Source organism: Gymnoscopelus braueri, assembly GCF_963280865.1.
Source record: "Gymnoscopelus braueri genome assembly, chromosome: 17".
Lineage (NCBI taxonomy): Eukaryota > Metazoa > Chordata > Actinopteri > Myctophiformes > Myctophidae > Gymnoscopelus > Gymnoscopelus braueri.
Genome location: NC_137617.1, coordinates 28,840,174 through 28,862,673, shown reverse-complemented (window position 1 = coordinate 28,862,673; position 22,500 = coordinate 28,840,174). Strand labels below are relative to the sequence as shown.

Sequence of the window (22,500 nt, the reverse complement as noted above, 5' to 3'; positions counted from 1 at the left end):
CACTCTCTCTCACTCACTCACTGACAAGTGACAGGCAACGATAAGTGGTAGGCAACAATGCAGCCATGTACGCCCACACTCAACATGATTCATTGGATTGTTCATTATATGAGACCTTGATGTGTTTTTCACCCGTGCGCACAATGCAATTTAATGCAATCATGTCTTTGGCAATTGCAAACTTTGAATGTAATAATAGTTAAAGGTTTTTAACAATTATTATTAAACTGCATACAATGTAAATGCCAGGATCAATGTGAGAATGCAATCTGTGATATTCATTGAGTGCCCTCAGTATAGTGTTACATGTGTACTCATTTGTAGATGTTTTATCTTTATTTAGTTTAGCAGAATTTCATTTTGCATCATGATGTAAATGCATCATGATGTAAATGCATCTGCCACTGCAGTGTTGCTGAGTCAAGTAGTCGTTAGATAATGACTCCACTAGATGGCAGCAAAGACTATACAATCTATGATCGACAACCTACTCATACAATTTCAGCTAAGAGCTGAATTAATTAAGTGGATTTTACTCACAGTTTCTACACTGAAGGCATGCTAAGGCTGGCATGTCAAACAATAGAGGAGACCTTCTGTTATAAACCATAATCCATTTTCCATTTAGAAGATTAAAATCCAAGTGAATTGAATTGAATTTACTCCAGCGCTGGGTTACAATATGTTTTAATTTCCAATCCATTAATTGTATTACTAGCACATTTTATAACTGTGAGAGCGACGAGAGAAAATATATACAGAGAGAGGAATGAGATGAGAAAGATGCAGAGGAGAATAGGCAATGTGCCTTGGTGTCTTTGACATGTATGCATGTGTGCGTTTATGTATGCATGTGTGCACACTCACCAGTCCAGCTGAGGCCAAGGTGATCAGCCACTATGGCCATGCGGAGGTCTGTTCTCTCACAGGGACTCTGTGGGCCTATGGTTCGAGGGGAAGGGGGTCAGGTGACAAATCTGTTAAAACACCTCAACCAGCAGGTAAAAAAGAAACTCAAGTATGGGATTGTTTTGCATGTGCCATATTGCGTCCTCAAGTGTAGACAAATAGGAACGCAAAATGGCTGTCGTCGTCAGATTGCCACAGTGGAGAATAATGATGAATAATAAATTCAGAGCAAATGACTGGAACTGTGAACTGACGTGGGTCTTTTTTGGAGGGGAGGGGGACTGTTTACATTCTTTTATTTATACATTCTTCAACCCTGGCAAAACAAAAGCTATACCTACTCACTAAAATGTGTTAATTTAACAGAGTTAAAGTAAAACCCTGGATTTTACAGTGTACTGTCTGTACTTTATGTACCTCCAGTGTACTGCATGGTACACCCCATTTATGTTAGACTGTGCTCTACATTCTGCCATTACCAGCCGCTTACTTTTCCTTGAAACCAGCTGGTCGCTCAACCCAGTTTTGACACTTCCACTTCTTACCCATGATTTATACTGGGTTGCACGCAGTCACACGCCAAATTATTCATCTACAAGCTTACAACGTGTTGTGCCGCAATCATTTGTGAGCTTGTAGATTGCTATTTTCGGTACATGACACCAGCATGCAACTGTGTGCAAGTCAGGCCTTAGGTTTCTGGTGCTGCTAAAACCTTGTCACTACAATCAGACTGCTAGAGTCTTCTTGTGCTAACTCTAAATTACCCTCGTCTTCATTCATGTATTTAAAAATCCACATAGCTTCACCAATGAGGACTACATAACCAGAGGCCCTGATGTTTGGCCTCATAGTCATGTTTTGATATGATTCTCTTAACTCACCCTGCAGGAGAGTAAACAAAAAAGGACCAACTTCAGCTCAGTGTTCCAGTTTTGACTCACATTGTATTGAAGATGAATATATCTGGAAAACGGACTCTAATAATTCCTGTTCTGGCCACACTGATTCAAGATTGGATAGTAACTACTGTAGGCTACATACTGAGGTATAGATGCGAGTCAGCATCGGTCCATAGGGAACATAAGCATCTCAAGGTATTTAGTCCTCAGGTCAGGATGCAAGAGTATTGTAATAATTAAACTATAGGATTTCAGGCATTCGACTTCACTAGATCGCATTACAATTTTTGATTGAAAAAAATATTGTTCTAGACAATGGGGAAATAATAGCAAAGACCTAACAGGTAAATATAATTATTAAGATCAGAGAGGCCAGAAAGGGGATAATGAAATATACATTTGCAAACTGCACATGCTAGAATATTTGATGTCGAGTAGTAGTAGTAGTAGTAGTAGTAGTGGTGGTAAGAGTTTACAGAGTTTTGTATACAATGTCATTCTCACTATCTATTAATCTACCATCAAGCAACACATCTCACAGCTGATAAAAACAATTCATTGCCACAACTCGAAACTACATGTAAACCTGCTTCACTTGTTATCTTATTTACAGGTGAAGGACCTGGGGACACTGACCAATGTAATTATGGGTCATCTGGCTTACATGTGATTTGCTTGTTGGGCCTTTGAATTATTTTCACAGTGTTAACGGAGAACAACAGTACCACCAGATAATATATACAAACCAGGCAAGCGGACCAGAACAGACACAAGATCACATGTCTGACACATCTATGCCTCATTCCTATCTTCATTAAGTTGTGTTGTGTGGTGTGGTGCTGGGTAATCAGTGTGTCTAAGCCACATGGGCTTTCTATTGGAACTGGACATGCGTGTGGTATCCTGTCAAACCTGGACTAGTCATGGAAATGGATTACATACTGTTGACTCTACTCTTGAGTTGCCCCATGCACTGGGCGTGCTAGCAAAGTGATGTTGACAGTCCATTGTGGCAAAGCAGGGTGTGCAGGCTTCAGTGAAAAGCAACCCATGCTTGGTTAAGATACTGTAGGCAGCGGATGAGATTTTAAGCACTTTCCATTCTAACAGTGAATTAATCTAAACCAGATTTTTAGGTTTTGTTCAGTTCAGAGTAAACAGATTATACTGACAGTAGTGCCCTTTTGAATATATTGATTACATTCTGTGAATGAATTTGTTAGAATAGTTTACTACTACTCTTTTCTTAAAATGACCTATCCCTTCCTATGCTTTAGCATCTTAGCATATTTCTTTTTGTCTTTTACTCTACTCAACATTCTTTCTTTTTAGTTTTTTTGGTCCAGGACAAATATGGCTTATGGTCGATTGTGCCACACGTGTCTCATTCTGCATCTTTAGGCAGGGCTTCTATGCCCAATTCAGACAGCACAAGACAGGGACGAAGAGAATGACAGGAAGAAGTGACAACTACACTTAGAACGTCACATCACAAGGCACCCACAACGGCTACATGCATCTCAGAGAGAAAGATAGATAGAAGATTAAGCAAGTGTTTAGAAAGGGTTTACAAACTAGTCTTGTTTGCCGCAACAGGAACCGTGATTGGCTGATCAACCTGACTCCCTTCCTCCTTCTCGTATTGCTCCTTCCCTCCGTAAGTCCGCCTACTCTTCCTCCTGCTCCTCCTTTCAATGCTGGCTTGCTCAACCTCGGCTCTCACGCCTCTAGCGGACCTTGACGGTGTGGTGGTGGTGGTGATGGTGCTGGTGCTGGTGGTAGAGGTGGAGGTGGGGGAAGTGTTTCTGGATGTGCTGCTGTGGCTGCTGCTTTCTTCATTGTCACTGGGCATTCCCTCGGCTAACTTTGACTCCCCATTCTTGTGGAGGGTTTGCTCCACAGCGCTGGCTACCTGGTTACTGATATGTTTGTTTTTAAGGTTTCCCGAGAGTGTCACGCCGTTTTTTCTCCCTATCTGAACACTGGTGCTTTTGCCTGGGTTTTTTGCTAAACTGTGGGGTTTGAGCTTGTACTTGTCACTTACTGGCTTTGTATTATGCTGGGTAGTTTTAGTATTTCTGTTAATGACCACAGATATGCGGTCATTAACCTGTTTATATCTTGACAAAGTTGGAGAGTGTTTCTTTGCCCGCATCACTGGGATTCTTGATTTAGGCACTACTTTCTCAAATGGGTCCAATCTTTCCCTGACTATAAAGGAATCATATTTCCCTACATTAGCTTTTGGCTTTTGTTTCCCTGTTGGCTGACTTTGACTGCATAGTTTGTAGCCAGGTGCCCTCACTGGTAACCTGGATTTGCATATGTGACTTTTGACGTCTTTGGATCGAGTACTTTTTATTGCTGCACTGGGAACAACCCTATTCTCTCTGCTGTTCTCCTCTAGCTGGCTGAAGCCTGCCTCCACTCTGCTGACCTGCTGTAAAGTTGGCTCTGAAGATGACAACAAGTTGAGCACGGGCTGAGTGAAGTTAGCATGGGCATGGATGTTGCTATTTTTATTGCTGTTCCCTGCTTGGGAATTTATGCTCTGAGGTGAAGGTGCAGTGTGTGTGCTTTGGTAGTAAGTGTTCTGAATCTCTCTGGCCCAATCAGACAACTCCCTCTGTTCTGATGTGCCTGGTAAAATGCTGGTATTTGAGGAATAATCCATACTGCTTGATGTTCTAGAATTTCTACAGTACTCTGTCGAGACTGGTGTCCAAGCATTGGAATAATCAGAATAGTATGAAGCTACAGAATTTGAATTATTTACACTTGTTCCTGAGGCTATGCAATTAGAATGATCAAAAGTGCTTGTTCTAGAACTACAACTGCCATCTGAATCCTTCTTCAAGTCAGAGTTCTTATCAGATGACAACTTGAATCCTATTCTGAAAGTGGAGAATTTAGACTCGCTACTGAGGGCTGAATCTGTGCACGTATTGCCACTGCCATTCCCATTTGATCTGTCCAGTCGGACTGTAGTAGTCTGAATGGAGACCTGAGGGACTGCTGAGGTGTCTGTGAGGGCCTGTGTGTTAATCTGACTTATTTGTGTCTCTTGTAAGGAGGCTTTTGCCTCTGAGGCCCTAACATTGTACCTGCCCGAGGAATGATAATGCTCACCAATCTGAAAAAACTGAAGCCTCTCTTCCACCATGTCCCTCTTGCTCATGTCAATTGCACCACTGCGCGTCATCTCAAACATCTTCCCTTCATGGAAGGGGAATGGATTTGGCTCGCTTGTCGGCGTGCTATCGTCTGTCGGCGTTCGGGCCGGGGTCGTGTCAGGCGTAGTGGCTTGAGACTGGTCGTCGACGGCCAATCCAAATGGCTTTGGCTCGCCGTTGCAGTCCTGTGTGCCTGCCATGTCCATGCCCTCGTCTTCCCCGCCTTTAGAGGACCATGGGTCAAAGTCCAGCCCTTTAGTGGCTACAGTCTTGAAGGGAGAGTTAAACTCCTCATCTAGTTTGTAACTAAAATAAGTATCTGAGAATCCCTCTCTGTCTGAGGGCTTTTGTTCCTGGTTTTTGACACCATCTTTAACAACATCTTTCCCTCGATCTGAGGGGAAGTCTCCGTTAGGAGTGTCCTTTTGACACTCCTCTGGAGTCTTCTCCTCTTCAATGACCTCCAGTTTGGTCTGGGGGAAAGAGCGGTCACAGGACCTGAACGTGTCCGATGCCCAGACGTCTCTCCTGCTATCGGGTAGGCCCATGAGCTTCAAGTCTGCCTGCTCACAGAGGCCATCGTCCTCGTCCTGAAGCTCATATCCGTCAAGGGAGTCTATCTCTGTTGCGTCCGTGTCATGAGAGAATTCAGCCGTTGTGGCTATGGAACAGTCCGTTATTGACTGGTCGTTTCCGTTCTGCTCAGAATCGTATTCCTCTCCATTGCCTTTACCATTGGAAGCTTTAGAGCCATTGGAGGCACTGGAGCCATTGGTTACGCCATTTGTTTCTTTATGGTTTCCATTTTTGTCGTGCTTTTTGAGTTTAGATCCCTTCTCTTTCTTCTCTTTGTCCTCCTCCTCAGGGACTTTGAAAGTGAACTTCTTACAGGGGATGGGATGGAACACTGACCCCTCTTCCTCATCCTCCTCACCATTAGATTGACTGTCATCAACCTCAACAGGCACCGGGGAGGGGGGCTGGATACGTATGATTGGTTCTGTCAAGAGGTGCTTATCGTGCTCCTCCTGTAAGTTCACTTCCATCATCTCAGTCTCTGTCTCGGACGAAGCACAGCTACCTTTCTTCTCTGTGTCCGATTTTTCAGAGGCAGAGTCCAGAGGGGGAGGAGGGGGGAACTCAATATATGCAACACCTTTGTCTTTTGAGCCTTGCTGTGGCTCCTGTTCTGTTGTGTCACCTTGGCAGACATTTGCAGGTGTCAATTCTATCTCGTTATCATTAGCTTTTGTTTCCTGATGATCAATTGTTAATTGCTGCTCGTTATCGTTAGCTTTTGTTTCCCGCTGATTAGCATTATCAAGGTCTGCTTGGGTGACAGGTCTCTTTGGTAATGCCTCTTTAAAAGAGAACTCTGCCTCCTCCGAGACCTCCATGATGGGACTGGCAGTGGTGGGACCTGGGATGAACCCCATGATGCCATCTGGAGTCCTGCATGTTAGGTCATAGCTAACCTCCTCAGAGCTAGGGGTATCTGGTGTAACAGGGCTTCTCCCTGAGCTGTCTATGAACGAAACCTGTTCTAGTGTGTCATCGTCTGGGCTTATGGGACTGAGTGCTGAGCCGGATTTCTGTTTAACTGTGTACACAGCCCCCCTCGCCTCCCTCTCTGCTTGCCTGCCCACCTGGACGCAGCTGGCGTAAACAGGTAGTGTTTTGACACCCTTAAAGTTTTCTTTGGTTGTCGAGACAACAGGAGCAGATATTACTTTCTCCAGCGTTTCTTGAGGGCTGGGGAAGTTATTGGAGTTTGAGTCTCTGGGTGCATTGTCAAGAATTTCAAACGTGTTGTTAGTCAGATTCTCTTCCGTTTTTATTGGGGTTGTGACTGGGCTCGTCTGTATTGTTCTCTTAGCCAATGTAGGTATGTGAGATGGCTTAGTTATTGTCTGTTTCTTTGGGGCCTCATTGTCAAGGGCAGCAGATGCTGTCCTGACAGGAATGTGTGATTCTGTCTTTTTTCTGAGGTTTTTGTTCATTGGTTCCTCGCTGTCTTTTCCTACCATTTCAGTTTGGGCAGCTGTTTTTGGTGTGGGGCCTGCTGTCGTTTGTCGGGAGACAGATTCAGTTGTCCTGGCTTGTTTATATTTTTCAGCATCAACACATTTCTCCTTTGTAGTGTCATAGATGGCAGTTGGAGATATTCTCTTATTGCTTTCAGTCATTTCCTGAGTAACAGTGGCATTAATATCTCTCCCTTTACCCTTCAACTTCTCTTTCTCAATTGCTCTCATTGGTTTTTGAGGAGAGACCTCTGGAATGTTCTTATTGGACAGTTTGTCTCCTGTCTGTTTTGAGGTCTGAGAGGTTGACAATGTTGAAATGGGTTTATTGATGTCTGTGGCAGCTTCTTTAGCTTTCTCGTAACTTTTTTTAGGGCTTGCTTCATCAGGTGCCTCAGATGCTTTTGAGGTTTTTCCGCCGCTGCAAAGCTGGAAGACAGGAAGCTTACTTTCCTGTATTTTTTTCATTGAAGGTTTAGGCTGCACGGGTGGAGGAATTTTTTTAGTTGGACTAGTTGAGATTTTATCCTCGCTGAGTCGAGAGAGCGCACTTCTCTCAGGACTGCTAGGTAAGCTAGAGCTTTTCCTTTCAGTCACTGTGGAGCTTCCAAACATTTTGCTGACAGGCTCCCTTAGCTTGCTTTTACTCCAATCCTCTCCACCTGTCTGGGGCTTCTGTTGCGTCTTTTCCGGGCTGCTGCAGGTTGAGCTAGGCCCCGACCTGGTTTCCCTTGACTCTCTTTTCACGGGCTTCTTCTCAGGAGACTGAAGCTCAACGTTGAGCTTCTCTGTTTTGTCACGAAAGAACTGAGAGACCTCGCTGAGTTTTTCTTCAGCTTCCTTCACAGTTTGGTCTACCCTGTCCTCATAAAGGAGTTTATCTCTACTCCGGTCATGCTTGTCTTCTGTGAATCGCATCCAGACTGCATGTTTTGGGCTACCCGGCTCTGTGGAGTAATGCAGCACTGTCACTTTATCAAACTGAGATTGTTCATCCCTGTGTGAAGAGAATTTACCTGATTTAGGGGACCCATCTTTTGATGACTTATAAATAAATTCTGTTTTTGGGCTTCCACGCTGCTGCTGATTAGAGTTACCTGAGCTGTGGCCACTGGCCTCCTCAGAGGTGAGGTGGCGTGTTTGATCAGCTGCCGCTGCTGAATCCTCAGTGTCGGAGTGAGACAGTTTCTCAGAGAGGAGCATTTTCTCTGCGAACCTGTACGATTCCCCTCTGAACTCTGAGAGCTCATCGTCACAGTACTCTAAGGAATGCTGACTCAACAGCTTCAGGGCTTTGTATGAGTCATCAGCAATAAGTTGGGCAGAATTTGGACGGCTGTCCTCCTCCTGTGACATGGGGGTGTTGACACGAGATGTCTCCAGGAAGGTGGGCAGGGATTCTTCTGCAGTGAGCTCCTCCTCTATCTGCTGAGCCTCGTCATATTCAGGAAGTTCTTTAATCCCCCGGTCCCCTTTATAGACATAAAGCTCAGGGTGTTTCTTGGTCTCCCTGATAAACAGCCCTGTTGGCTCTGCCGCACTATGAGCCTTTTCTATATGCACTTCTATTATCCTCTCAACTTTAGGTTTAGATTTAATGTCTTGGTCAAGGAATCTAGGTGTGAGTTCATCACCTTTTACAGAATCCTGACCTGCTTTGTGTTCAAACAGCCCTGCTAGTTCTTTAGATGGGTCCCTACCTGACTGGAAAGCTTTCATGATGTCTCTAACTGACATACTTTCCTCTATCCTCTCTACTCCATCAGTAAGCTGAGGCTTGTGATAGACCATTCTTGTGGTAGTAGTAATATGCGTCTCCTCTTTGAGACACATGGTTTTGCTCATGGAGTCCTCGTCGGACATTTTTAACTGTAAGGCTTTGACTTTGTCCTTGATGGTGCAAGGCGAGGCTACCTCTAGTTCTATAGAAGGGATGGCAGATGCAGCCTCTTCCATCAGTGCAGGCTCTCCGAGCTCATCAGGCTGCTCATAGCTCATGATGTGGTCTGTAACGCAGGGAGGAATAGGAACATCTGCAAAGAGAGGATTAGGTCCTGTGCTCTCTGCGCTTTGAGGAGCAGACGGAGTCTTTTCACTCCTTGTCTCAAACCCGCTGTCTGACAGAGGGCTCTTGTCCTGCTCATGTGACAGGTCCTCCGGTGATTCCAAAATAGCATCAGCTCCCTGATATGATTCCGTAAGCTTGCTTAGGTCCTTCTCTGAGGGAGACTTGTGCATACCCGAGCCCGCCGGGGGCATTTTGAGCTTGTGCTCCTGTATTTTGAGGACGCGTTTCTGTTTCTCTTCTCCCTCCCCTTCCCTCTTTGCCGCTTCCTCGTACCTACATTTCATCTCTGCCATTTTGGACAGAGAACTAGCACCAATATCATTTGCTAAATAATCGACTACTTTAGCCAAGTCAAAGTCTTGACTAGTCATGTCAAAAAGTGAACTCCTCTGTGCCTCCTCAATCTCAGCATTAGAAAACTCCTCCCATTCATCTGCTGAGGCTCTCCCCTTACCTTCACCCAAGATATCCTTCTGTAGTATCTCGCTTACTTTAACTAAGTCCTCTTTGACTTTCTCCACTAAAGAAAACGGCTCCTCGTCCTCTAGCTTGGACTCCTTAGGAGTGCCGGAATGTGAGGTTTGAACTGTTTTGGCCGCCGTGCGTGTGTCTGTCTGGAGAATAGCGGTCATTCTCATCAGATCCTCTTTCATTTCTGCTACGTCTTTTAGTATCTCTTGGTTGGAGGTTGCGGTTGGGTGAATGATGGTCGGTGTAATAAAAGGAGGTGACTTTAATTTTATTTTGGATGAAGTCACGCATGTAGAGGAGGAAGAGGAGGAAGTGGGGTAAGAATCGTGCAGGGCCATTTTGAGAGAGCCCGGCCCTGGTTTGATAGGAGTGTCGGGTAAGATGTTAACGAGGGAATACACGGGTACAGTCATCGTACTGGGGGGGACTGTGGTGGTGGAGGAGTCAGCAGACCTGAGAGTACCATAAGCTGAACTAGACGTTGCGGTTCTACGGGACGGGGAGAGTGTCTTGAGCGTGCCGTAACCAGACACAGAGCAGGAGTTTATGGCTTCGTTTATGGCTGCGCTGACGCTGGAGGTGGCTGCCTGGGTGGTAGCCTGGATCCTCTCTTGAAGGCTGGTGCTCCTGTCTGAGAAAACGCGCGAGGAGGGCGACGAAGGGGTGGAAGAGGATGACGGGTATTTAGCTTGCGAGCCATTCATTGCCGAGCCATTCATCATGGACAGCTCTGAGGAGCCGATGGTGGTCTGTCCAGTGGAGGACAGAGATGAGATGGACAACTTCCCTCCTCGCGACGCTAGTGAGGAATCTACAGAGGTTTTTATTGAGGACAGGCCAGAGAGGGTTTTGACTGATGAGAGGGAGGGAGCCCCAGCCTCCACTGCCGTTGCAGACCCTAGGACTGTTTTAAAAGGCAGACTAGAATTGTACATGTTGATCGGAGTAGCTGACGACCTATCCGACACAGACCCAGTGGCATATGAGTGGAGGGGGGAAGTCCTTGAGGTGTACGCTGAAGCAAGGCTTTTGATCGATGCTGGGTCTGTGCCAGATTTACACGAGGATACTTGGCTGGCAGACCCCTGGACAGGGTACTGGCCATATTGAACAACAGTCTTAATGGGTGAAGCCATAGTCCTATAAGACCTAATGGGGGATGGGGGGATGGGGGAGGACAGTGTGGGTACAGGGGGTGGGGGCCCCAAGGAGGATAGGATGGCTGAAGAAGGGGAGGGGGAGGAGCAAAGGGGCCAGGCAGACTTTAGTGGAGAAGCAGGTGGCGAGGCTGCCGGTGAACCGGTACAGGTGACGGAACCGCCCAGTCCGGCGTGCCTTGTTTGGCCAGGGTTGGTAATAGGAGCAGACGACCATGGCGGGTGAGGTCTGGTTGGAAAGACAGGTTTGTGAGGGTAACCAGCAGGCAGTGTTCTTGCTGCTGCTGTGCCTCGCTCAACTGTTGTTTCTTCAGATGAAATAGCAAGAAATATGTTGTGATGATGAAAAATAAATCAAACAAAAAACCCAACAGAATGTAGATTAAAGGCAACAGAAAATGATGTTGGGGAAGGGTAGGAAGAAAACAAAGAAGAAGAGAAGAGACCAGAAGGGGAAAGAATTGGTCAGTGACGCAGTCCTGGCATCAAGGAAGGAAAGAACAGTAGTTTCATGTAGTTCTAAGATGGGACATGTGAGCGGGTTGGATTGACAAATAAATAGAGTTGCGTTTCAATGTGCTTTATGGTCCGCCAATGACTCACAAGGACAACACAAATGGATAAGAAGCCGATCGAAGCACATACAGCAGCTGAATAAATGTCAAAAGACAATGACACAGACTAACAATGGACAACAGAAAAATGGCAAGACAAATGTACCAGGACAGATACGAAAAAGACTTCTCTGTTTTGACTTCAGATGTGCTACAGTCAGCATCTGGATTCTGGCTCTAAACTCAATCCGTTTTTTTCTTTCTTTTTGAAGTGCCTTTTATCTGTTTGTTCTAAAAACTACATTAAAAGAAAAATGCAACACAATTTAAACGTTCTGATAAAACAGAGCGCAGCAGAAGTTTCCATTTTCCTGTTATTATGTAGGAAAATAATATTATGGCAAAACACTGGTTGCAAGACTAGGTTTGTCATCCATAATATCATGCAATATTGGTTAACCCTCGGTGACAAGCGGCAGAAATAGGGGGGGGGGGGAATAAATAAATAAAAGAAAACAGTGAAAAAAAAACTTAAAGAAAGCCATACTTGTGACCTCCCAACATGCAGTTTCTTTTTGTCGAACCCCAAATGCTGCAGCATCACAAAGCCAAAAAGAGCTCAGGGGACAAACAGCAAATCAAATGAAAAACATAATTTCACTTTGACTTCCTTCTAAAAAATGCATATTCACATTATGTAAGGCAATCAAAGCAAAATTCTGATGTTGCATCTTGACTCATGAAACCCAGTTGTAGAAAACAATAATCAAACCAACTCGCAATTCACATTGTGGGCAGGCACAGCACACAAACGTAAAATACTCATTGACCCATGCAAAAATATATACCATGTCATAAACAAGCATGTGGACAGTGCAAGTTATGTAGGGTGAAAAATATATCATAAAATCATGAAATATGTCTATATTAAATATGTCTATATTACTATATTACTGTCTCTATATTAATGTTACAGGTTAGATCAAATTGTTAATTCATCTTAACGAGGTAGTTTGTTAGTATCATTGTTATCATTATTTAGGAGTTCCATAAAGGTCTGTTAGTGAAAATGTCACACTCACTCAGTGCAGGCTCGGCCAGATAGCTGTAGCGCTTACGTAAGGCTAGGGATGCAAAGGTATGCCGTCGGTCTGGCTTTTCAGTCTGCAACAATAACAACAACACATATACCTATCAGTGCTGGGTCACCCTAAATTATTGGGGCTGACAAATCAACAGCACTCAAACCTTATCAATTCAATCAAATAACATAACATCTTATTTGATATCCAGTATAATTTAGTGGTACTATGGAAGCAAAAGATAAGATAATATTCTTAAAAAGTAGAGTAAGTGATATTTCTTTGTTAAAACAAAATGTTTTTTGTTAAAAGGTTAAGTCACTATATTCTGATAGTAATCATAGCTATAGAGTGTTTGTTCAGTAACAGGAGTCTCCCCATCTCTCCAGCTCTTTAATAAACGGAACATAAATGTTCAGGTAGTTGACACAATTTCAGCCAATCATGAGAGAGTACCCATTTATCAGCTTAATTTTTTTTATAGTTTTCCAGTTCCAATTTTGTCTGCTCATTTCTTTGTGTCATCACTTCCAATTTCACTTGTTTAATCTGCATCTTATCTAAGTTCTCTATCCTGATTAGATAAAATTGGTATCCTGACCTGAAAATGCATTTTCTGTTTAATAAAGAGCTGGAGAGAGATGGAGACTCCTGTTACTGAACAAACACTCTATAGCAATGAGTACTATCAGAATATAGAGCTATTTAACACTTATTTTAATCAAAGAGAATCACTTACCCTACCTTTACATCAAATAACATAACATCTTATTTGATATCCAGTATAATTTAGTGGTACTATGGAAGCAAAAGATAAGATAATATATATATATATATATATATATATATAATATCAACTAGCTGATTCATTGTCCTATTACAGTTTCCACCGATCCTGTCTACATAGGATTACTAATAGCACTAATTAAAAGTGTTATTATTTCAAGCTGATGGACATATAGTAGTCACAAATTAAGAAAAGAACATTCTAACGGTAAATAATTTACAGTCAAAAACCTTACACAATCGAATTAAAGTTTCAATAACTTATACATATTATATCTTAACTCTAAATTATCACAAAGGATAGAGTGCAAGGGAGAAGGAAACAAAAAAAAGAACCCATATGATTACCATATCATTATCTGCCAAAGATCATGCAAATGTGACTAAAAGTTGCTTTAAACAAGCAAAGCCGATATTGCCCCGGAAGCAGCATAAGGAATAAGGCTATGTATGGGTAGCAGAGCAGAACCCCTGCAGACCACTTTGAGAACCTAGCGCAGAGGGGAGCACATGGTGGGGAAAGCGTGTTGTTTACCTCATCCTCTGGATCTGATTCCATTTCCTGGTTCCCCATGATGCATTGCAGAAACAGGGGATGTAACATAATAGAAAGCAGGGGGAAAAGAAACATCAGGGCATGAAAAAGGAGTGATTGACAGAAGCAAGAGCTCAGAGGAAGAGAAGCAACTGCAGCAAAGAAGCCAGCAAACAACAAAAACAAAAACCACAGAAATGCACCAAAAATAAAGCAGCCAACACGTTTGGAGCAACAACAGCAAAACAATACAAGCCACAAGGAAAGCCAAAAGCAAAGAGAAGCCTTTTTGCTCAAAAGCCCCCAGCCAAAAAAAGCATGATGTCCAAATCACTTGAGATTCAGAAGGTACTGCCAGTACAGAATAACACAGCCAGCGACAAAAACCACTGCAAATAGATCCGATAGACATAAAGAGAGGCTTGAAACAGATAAAAGACACAGTGGCGGCAGTTTGGCCAAGGGTTTTTTTCCCTCTGTTACCACTTGAGGTTGGCCCTAGGCCCTAACTGCCCTAACCATGACGATGATTATGATGGTGACAACAGAGAAATGGAGCTTATTGAGAAATCTTTGACCTTACCTTCTTCAGCGCCGGGAGAGTGATGTTCAGGTTACACACAGCAGTCTGCGGAAAACCTTTGGAGTTCTTGCACTCTCTGAGGAAAGTGAGACGACCACAGGGCTCCTGGCCGTTGTCTCTAATCTACAGAGAGACCATCAAATGTTTCGTGTTGTTTACCTGGTTTTAATATCGTAACAACAGTATCCGCTCCAACTTTCATGCTCACTGCTCATGTGATCCAGCAATCAGCATAGTACATTAAACTGCTTCTTTTGGTTTGAACCATTTTTTCCCTGAAGGAATGTGCATAAGCCTGAAAGATACGACATACAACGGAGAGGGGTGTGCACCTACATACAAGTTTCTTAATTTACAAACCTGTTGTTATTGTTATTATGCAATGGCTTTCTTTTGTATTGTACTGGTACTGTGCAAAATGTGTCTATAACAATACATATTGTCCATAAAACAACGCTTTGTTAAGTTATTCTATTAGCTATGATTTTAACAACAAATACAATGTGTCAGTTAGACAATATCTTGACAGCTATCAGTCCTTTTTTTCTGAAATGACAATCGTGAGCCATTACTGGTCCCCGAGCTAAATCCTAATTGAATCTGCCGTAGTGACACGATATGTAACAAAAAGCCAGATGACCCGGCTCTGGAGAACAGGAAGCTAGTTGGCTGATCAATATGATGAGGTTATGTAGTATTAGTAGAGGACACGGGAACTAGGCTATGGCCTGAGGCTATGTTTGTTAGTCTATAGCCAGTGTAATAACAGCTAATGAGTTAATATATCTTATAATGGGTTGAGATATACTAACCACCAATTTATGCTATTACTGTATTACTTCTGGGTATATCGAAAGCTACTATGTAGGTACAGTACAGAAGCCTTTTGTGAGCCTAATGGGACTATTAGCTCTCCAACGATAGTTCAGCTGACATATTATTCTTTGTCGTTAGCAAATTGTAACGTCGCTGTAGTTCTGAGGCTGCAACAGTACTAACATTTAAATGACATGATCCTAAATGTATATTTATGCTGATTGGAAGAATAAAAAAATAGTTTATATTATTAATTAATTATAATAAAAGTAGGGATATTATAACATAAATATTTACTTGGATACATTTTCTAAATGTATCTTGTATTTCTGTATGTTTCATCTTTCAGAGCACACATGCAATCCTCAACAACATACATAATACTGTAGGGGCCTACCCATGATTTTTCCATCAGCACAAAGCATCTTCACGTGAACACTCGTAATGTCAAATGCTTTGGCGTAACACGTTTCTGCATGTCATATACAGCTGCGGTTCTCAAACTTTTTCATGTCAAGGACCCCCAAATGTATATATATTTGGCCACGGACCCCCATCTGAAAAGGTTTTGTACCTCCAGAAGCAAAGATATGCTTCTGGATATATTCAAAGATTTTCACAATTGTCCACAATTTTTCAAATATAGCAGACCTACAAGCTCATAGACCTAGCATGGCATGAGCTATGAGCTTGTATATCTGCTATTTTTGAATAGCTAAAGTATAAAATATGGTTGAAGTGGTTAACATTGTGGAGACGATTGTGACGCCATATTAACACATTTTGCTGGGGACCCCCTGGTACCCCCCCCCCCCAAGGACCCCCCTTTGAGAACCAATGAATGATATACACAGTATAGGTGGTAACTCAGCCATTTACCTTGACACAGAATGGCAAGCGGTTCTCCTTGAAAGCATAGAAGTTGAGAATCAGCTGCTGACCAGCTTTGGTCAGAGGAGACAGATTTCCATAGCAATCTACATAGATAGGCCTGCCCTCCAGAACCTGATAGAGAACAACACAGAGATGAGCACAGTACTACAATATAAACAGTATTAATTATATTAACACTCATTATAGTATACTCATTATATTAAAATGAGGAATTGAATATTAACCACTTTTAAACCTGGTGTCCCAACTTTGGTCATGTCATTATAGGTGTAAATGGGAGAATAAAATTGAACATAGCTGATCTATAAGCTCACAATGCATCATGGTGAAATGTGCTGTGAGCTTGTCGCATGTGCCAACACCATGCAAAAATACAATTTATACTATAATATATCATAGTATAATTTAGGCTTAACTCTGTTTAAATTTGAAGTTGCTGTGTATAAGAGCTATAATAGCTGCCTAAAATGGAGAAGTACAGACAATACTACAGACATAATCTAAGGCGATAAGCCACCCGTGGACGGCCGCACCTCAATGTCTTTGCTCCTGGCCACTTCCTCAAAGTTCTCCTGCTGCTCCAAGGTCTTGTCCACCTTGTCATCTGTCATACAGAAGCACCTCAGCCGGGATTCCACAGGGTCGTTCATCTTGGCGAAGACCACGAACTTGGCCATGTAGGGTACGCAGATCAATTCCCTGTACAGCTGAGTGGCCAGGCCCACCGTCTCAGGGATCTGGTGGCAGTCTGCTAGCCAGAACCTATGCCAAATAGAAGAATAGATCTTAAGAGGGCCATTTGCAGATATAAGAATGCAAATGTTGAGGAAGCTGCAAGAACAGGAATTCCACTCCCTGCAACATGGCAACAGCTGTATTGTAAACATGAGACAATAAAACCCTTTGTCGATCAGCTTCAGAAATAGTTTATAGTATATTCTTATTTATTCTTTAATTTAATCGAGTTTTGTCACACATGCGAGGGATTTGAGTGGTACTGTAGGTAGCTCTCGATATTCAGAGACAAATATTACAAAGTAAGTAATAATACATAGAAATACAGGTGCAAAATACAGAATTCCGAATAAAGAATAAGAATTCTGCCAACAGTGAGTAATACGCAAGAACGCGCAGTTGCCAACGTTGAGTTTACAAAATACACCGTAACCTTCCACGACTGGCTAGCTAGGGGATTGCAGGCTCTATCCTTTATTGATATCACCAGATAATTACATTTTATCCGTGAAGCATGGATCAAAAGACAAGAACAAGACAAATTATTTTCAAGCCTGGGCCAGCTGTACCTGTGCCAGGTCGTACAAGGGGATTACAAAAAAATACTTGAATAGGTTCTTAATATTTTATACAATTCAGAGCTACGCAAACTCACTCTCTCTCCCACAACCACAGACAGACAGACAGACAAACAGACAGACAGACAGACAGACAGACAGACAGACAGACAGACAGACAGAGACAGACAGACAGACAGAGACACACACACACACGTCTGACCTGGCAGAGACATTAGTGGTGAAGGAGACACAGTCATTGACGAAGGTGAGAGGAGTGGTTCCTGTGATGTCTTCCCACTGTGCTGGAGACGTACCTCCTGGAAGCAAGATAAAGACACACAGCCCATAATTATGTAAAGCATCCCGGACATTCACTTTCCTTTCATTTACTATCAAATAATCCAAGCCCTGGGGACTTTTTAATTCCAGCACACTGCTAGTTTGGGATGGCTCAGGATAGAAGACAGGGTTAAGCAAATAAAAATGGGATTGGTATTTAAGATAGTCTTAGGGACAGTGCCCTCAATACCCTCATACCTGACTAACTACTTCTCCAAAGTGAGTGACGTCCACAGCCACAACACTAGAGGGAGCGACCACAAAATTTGCCCAAAATAGGGATGCCAGGGTTAATGTGGTTCAGTCAGTCAGACAGGTCTAGTGTGGTTTTATTGCATCAGTAATAGCTAAGTTGTCAAACATTATTATTTTCTTGTATTTTTTGTTGTATTTTCGACCCTGGTGTTGATTGGAGGATGGTGGATCCAGAAGTCCTGACTCTGACTTTTACTTTCGTATCTATGATAGTGTTGGGCTTTAACCCCCAATTGTCACTGGACGTCCGCAGGGAGTGCCCGTACTTCTACGTACATGTACAATTTTTTTTTATAAAGTGCTGACCCTGTAGCCCGGATGTTAACTCGACATTAGGAACCTGTGTGCACTGTATTAGCCCGTATTTTTCACTAGATATGTGTTTTAATCCCGTCTGTGTCGGATTCTGTCGGGAGTTCCCTGTATTCCTCAATGGGTGGTAGTGACGGGGCGCATCCGGTGAAAGCCTGTTATTACACTCAATGTAAACAGGAAGTAAACGAGGGGGAAAAAATGGCGTTCAGTCACAGACGGGATTCAAACACATATCTAAAAAATATGGACTAATACAGTGCACAAAGATTCCGAATGCCGAGTTAACATCCGGGGCTACCGGGTAAGCACCTTATATTTTGCATTTGTACATGTTCGGAGAAATACAGACTTTATCCACATCAGGGGAGCTCTGCAGTTAACAGCATATAGGCCATTTGGTTTCTAGCGCACAAACAAACATACATAGTATGCATGTTCACCTGTTATGCTGCAGAGAAGACGGAGGCAGGGTGTGGAGTCTCCCTTGTAGCCGTTGGTAAGCCCCTCCCCCGAGAGAGGCGGGACTGGGATCGTCATGGTGATGGGCTTGTGGAACTTCCTCCTCCTAGGCTCCACGGTAACAATGGGGCTGAAGGTTGCTCGGTTACCAAGAATCTTTTTCACCGTCTCATCAGGTGCCGGCTGGGCCTGGGGAAGGGACAGAGACATATTATTATGCGATGGTGTGTGAGAGGAGTGAAAATGAGAAGTGAGATAATGAGGTTTAGAGAGAAACAGTGAAAAAGGGAGATAAAGTGTATGTTTACATGCATAAAAATAATGATATCCTAGCCCAATTAACTATGGCCAAATACACATAATTTTGGGGGTCCTTGACATGAAAAGGTTTTAGACTGATATACTGTAGCAACATAAGTTTTTCAGAAAACTGTTAGGATTTGGAAGACATTTGTAGAATCGGCCTCAGGTCTTAATGGGTTAACAGACTCAAAGCAAAACAGAGTCACACTCCAACACAAAGAGACACACTTCATGCCTCAACTCACCTGCAGTCCAACTCTAATCTTTTTGGTGAGCGCTCCCTCAGGGAACGAGGCCTGGACCATTGGAACGCTCTGGCTGTACAGAGTCCCGCCCTCTGGTCCCATCTGATTGGATTCCTGCCGGATCCGCGACACCACGGCAAAGTACTGTGGAAAGTCCTTGGTGATGATGCGACAGATCCTCTTCTTCTCTAGTTCCTCAGTGCTTTCTAGCTCTGGGAGGGATGAAAATACACATACCTGTGTCATTTATTTATATCTACAACATTTTAGTTAACCACATATACTAGTACCTCTAATCTGCGACGAATGTTCGGCAAAGAAATAGCAGATCTACAAGCTCACAACTTGGATCGCTTATTTTCGGCGAAGAGATTTGGTGTATTTTGGTGTTGTGAGCTCTGAAAATTCTATTAGATCTCAAAGTTGGCTTTTGATGGTTGTCACATTTCAACCCCCATTTCTTTCTCTCTCCACTCTGCTATCAAACAGAGCTGAGATGCTTTGTAAAGTCCTGACGGCGTAGACGTACGATGGCGTATAAATAGAGCGTAACCTGTATTTACCTTCGTCCATGCCGTTGAGCAGTTGGTTGAGGTCGTCCACCTTGCAGTCGTACTGGTGCTCCTTCCATGCCTCGCCGTTCTCACTGCGCAGCATGATGAGCTCCCTCTCCTGGCCACGCATGGAGCCGAAGTGGGGGATCTCCACGATCACAGGACTGTAGACAAACACCACAGCACAGGTTGAGGACGCAACATAGGCAGTAAAGTAGTCTCTCTCTCTCTCTCTCTCTCTCTCAGTTCCTTCTTTTTTTTATGATGAGTACTTTATAGTTCCTTCTAAACCCAATATACTTTGCTGTCCCCCAGGGGTCTATACTTGGTCCCCTCCTTTTTTCCCCCTCTACACCAATCACTTCAGTGAAAATAGCAGAGCTCAAAAGCTCAAACTTGTGACGCTTATAGATCTGCTATTTTCACCGAATGTTAGTTAAAATCTAAATAAAAAATTGCACACCGTTCATTCAGACCTTCAATGCATGTGATTTCAATCGAGATGCACTTTCAAGATTTGTCCCAGATAAGCAACTGAGAAGTCTAAAATGTAATACGGTGCCAACACTGTGGTCAACCAAAACGAAAAAGGAACTGAAACTCCCGCAACACGCAGAGATGAAAGGCCAGATGATGCCAGCGTTGTTCCATGATGACGGCTCTCGCCATGCTGTGGTTGCGATGGGTCATATGGAGTGGATGGGAGCGGTTTGACAAAGGCAAGATGCAGAGGAATGGGAGCCGCAGGCGTGGAGAAAGCTGCGCGGTCCTCAACTGAACAAGGCATGGGAGCATCGCATGGCGGGGTGGACTTCCTCTACTCTAACTCATGACCAGTGACCATGTCGTTGGGATGTTTGGTGTGGAAGAGAACACGATAGCGTAAACTAGTAGAGAACACACTAGGCTAGAATTAAATAGAACAGCAGAACTACGTAATACAACAGAAAAAAGTCTATAGAACAATAAAACTGAAGATTGGAAAACAAGAGAACTCTACCGAGTGATGGCACCAGAGGAACTATATTCATTGACCATTCCCTTGAGAAATCTTTAAGGAAAGTAATAACTAGTAATGACAGCAGTTACAACTACTTATATTTCAGAGACACATTCTGCTACAGTATAGTATCTTTGTTTCAATAAAGATGATTAATGTGAGAGCTCACATGCTTTTCCAACTATTTCTAGCAGGGGAAAACACTTCTCTGTAGTGCTATAATGTTACACTACTGATCTTAAACACTTAGCTGTACAGAATAGGCACGGCACCCATGTTCCAACTTCCAACCACTCAACAAAACGGTTCACTTCTGTCTTGAACCAATTGAAAGGTCAAATAATTGTGCTTTCGAGTGTGTGCCCATTCTCCTCTGATAATGAATGTGTAGGAGTGCGCATAACTGCCTCCAGTCTCAAACTCGTCTAAAGGCTGCGGTAGGTAGAGGAACAGGTGTGGTGGTCATGGGAAGCGAGATTTGAGATGATGCTTGGCTTGAGGAGGAAAAGGCTCATGCCTGACAAGCGCAGTCCAGTACAAATAACAGCCAACGAAAGTCCCTGCATTTCAGTGACGTCGGAAGCCAACTGAAAATGCTTCCCAACAAACAAAAAAAAACATGAAAATCATGATGGTTTTAAAGCCAGACCTGAGTAGTTTTAGGAAGTAAAATGAGTTCCAAAAAATGAAAGCCTGCAATGCTGCCAGAAGCCACAATTGAGCCTTTTTCTTTTTTTTTTTACTATGGCTGTCCTATCCTCCATTTACATTTCTAAAAGAAGAAACAAGACACATATTGTTGACTTATTATTAGGTCTCTTGCCTTCAAAACTCTAATTTGGTTTTGTATACGTGACTATTATGTGAAATCATTCAACTTCCCAAAACGAATACATTGTGTGTGTGTGTGTGTGTGTGTGTGTGTGTGTGTGTGTGTGTGTGTGTGTGTGTGTGTGTGTGTGTGTGTGTGTGTGTGTGTACAGTGTATATATATATATATGCAGTATGTACCGTATATACTGTATATAAAAACATACACTACCAAATAACGAAAATCAATGGAGATGAATAAGAAAATAACCTTATTTCTTAGCATGAATCAGCCTGGGTCATGTACTCTCCTGTGGGGGGCAGGGAGGAGGAGGAGGAGGAGGAGGGATGCTAAGGGGGAGGAGTTCCTACCCAACAAATCTAGTTCCTCTGGGTCCCAGCTGCAGCACCGGACTAACCAGGCTCTCGCCTTCACTAAGGGCTGGCAGCGTTCTTGGGAGGTGCAGCTTACTGCATCGGCAAGGGGAGGGGGAGGGTGCACACACATACACACAACCACACACACGCACACGCACACGCACACACACACAACCACACGCACGAAGGCATAGACAGACAGACAGACAGACTCACACAGACACACGCACACACACACACACACACACGCGCACACACGCGCGCACACACACACACACACACACGCACGCACACACACACACGCACACGCACGCACACGCACGCACACGCGTATACCGTACATGCATACATTCATGCATATATATACCCATGTATGCATATAGATTCATAAAATAAATAGACATGCATGTACACACACACACACACACACACACACACACACACACACACACACACACACACACACACACACACACACACACACACACACACACACACACACACACACACACACACACACACACACACACACACACACACACACACACACACACAATGCACACAGAACACAACAGTCAGTAAAGAGAACACTA

At 43.4% G+C, this 22,500-nt stretch overlaps 2 protein-coding genes across 7 annotated transcripts in view; both read right to left on the bottom strand.

The window, feature by feature from the left end:
- LOC308104058 (ankyrin-1-like) overlaps positions 1 to 22,500 on the bottom strand; it is a 134,852-nt gene that overhangs the window by 17,208 nt on the left and 95,144 nt on the right. For 4 of the 6 annotated variants that reach the window (XM_080454326.1, XM_080454328.1, XM_080454330.1 and 1 more), the window contains 10 exons: positions 19,729 to 19,883; positions 19,166 to 19,377; positions 18,599 to 18,806; positions 17,470 to 17,566; positions 16,488 to 16,716; positions 15,940 to 16,065; positions 14,245 to 14,367; positions 13,662 to 13,688; positions 12,341 to 12,422; positions 868 to 942 (listed from right to left, as the gene is read on the bottom strand). In XM_080454326.1, coding sequence (XP_080310452.1) covers positions 868 to 942; positions 12,341 to 12,422; positions 13,662 to 13,688; positions 14,245 to 14,367; positions 15,940 to 16,065; positions 16,488 to 16,716; positions 17,470 to 17,566; positions 18,599 to 18,806; positions 19,166 to 19,377; positions 19,729 to 19,883 — 1,334 coding nt within the window. Of the gene's footprint in view, positions 1 to 867; positions 943 to 12,340; positions 12,423 to 13,661; positions 13,689 to 14,244; positions 14,368 to 15,939; positions 16,066 to 16,487; positions 16,717 to 17,469; positions 17,567 to 18,598; positions 18,807 to 19,165; positions 19,378 to 19,728; positions 19,884 to 21,901; positions 22,001 to 22,500 lie in introns of all 6 variants that reach the window. The other 2 variants (XM_080454325.1, XM_080454327.1) reach the window with 2 other exon arrangements.
- On the bottom strand, positions 3,379 to 10,683 carry LOC308104354 (ankyrin-3-like; the record flags this gene model as incomplete). Its single annotated transcript, XM_080454767.1, has 2 exons — positions 3,379 to 3,889; positions 4,754 to 10,683. 2 exons carry the CDS (start codon positions 10,681 to 10,683, stop codon positions 3,379 to 3,381), a joined length of 6,441 nt encoding a protein of 2,146 aa, XP_080310893.1.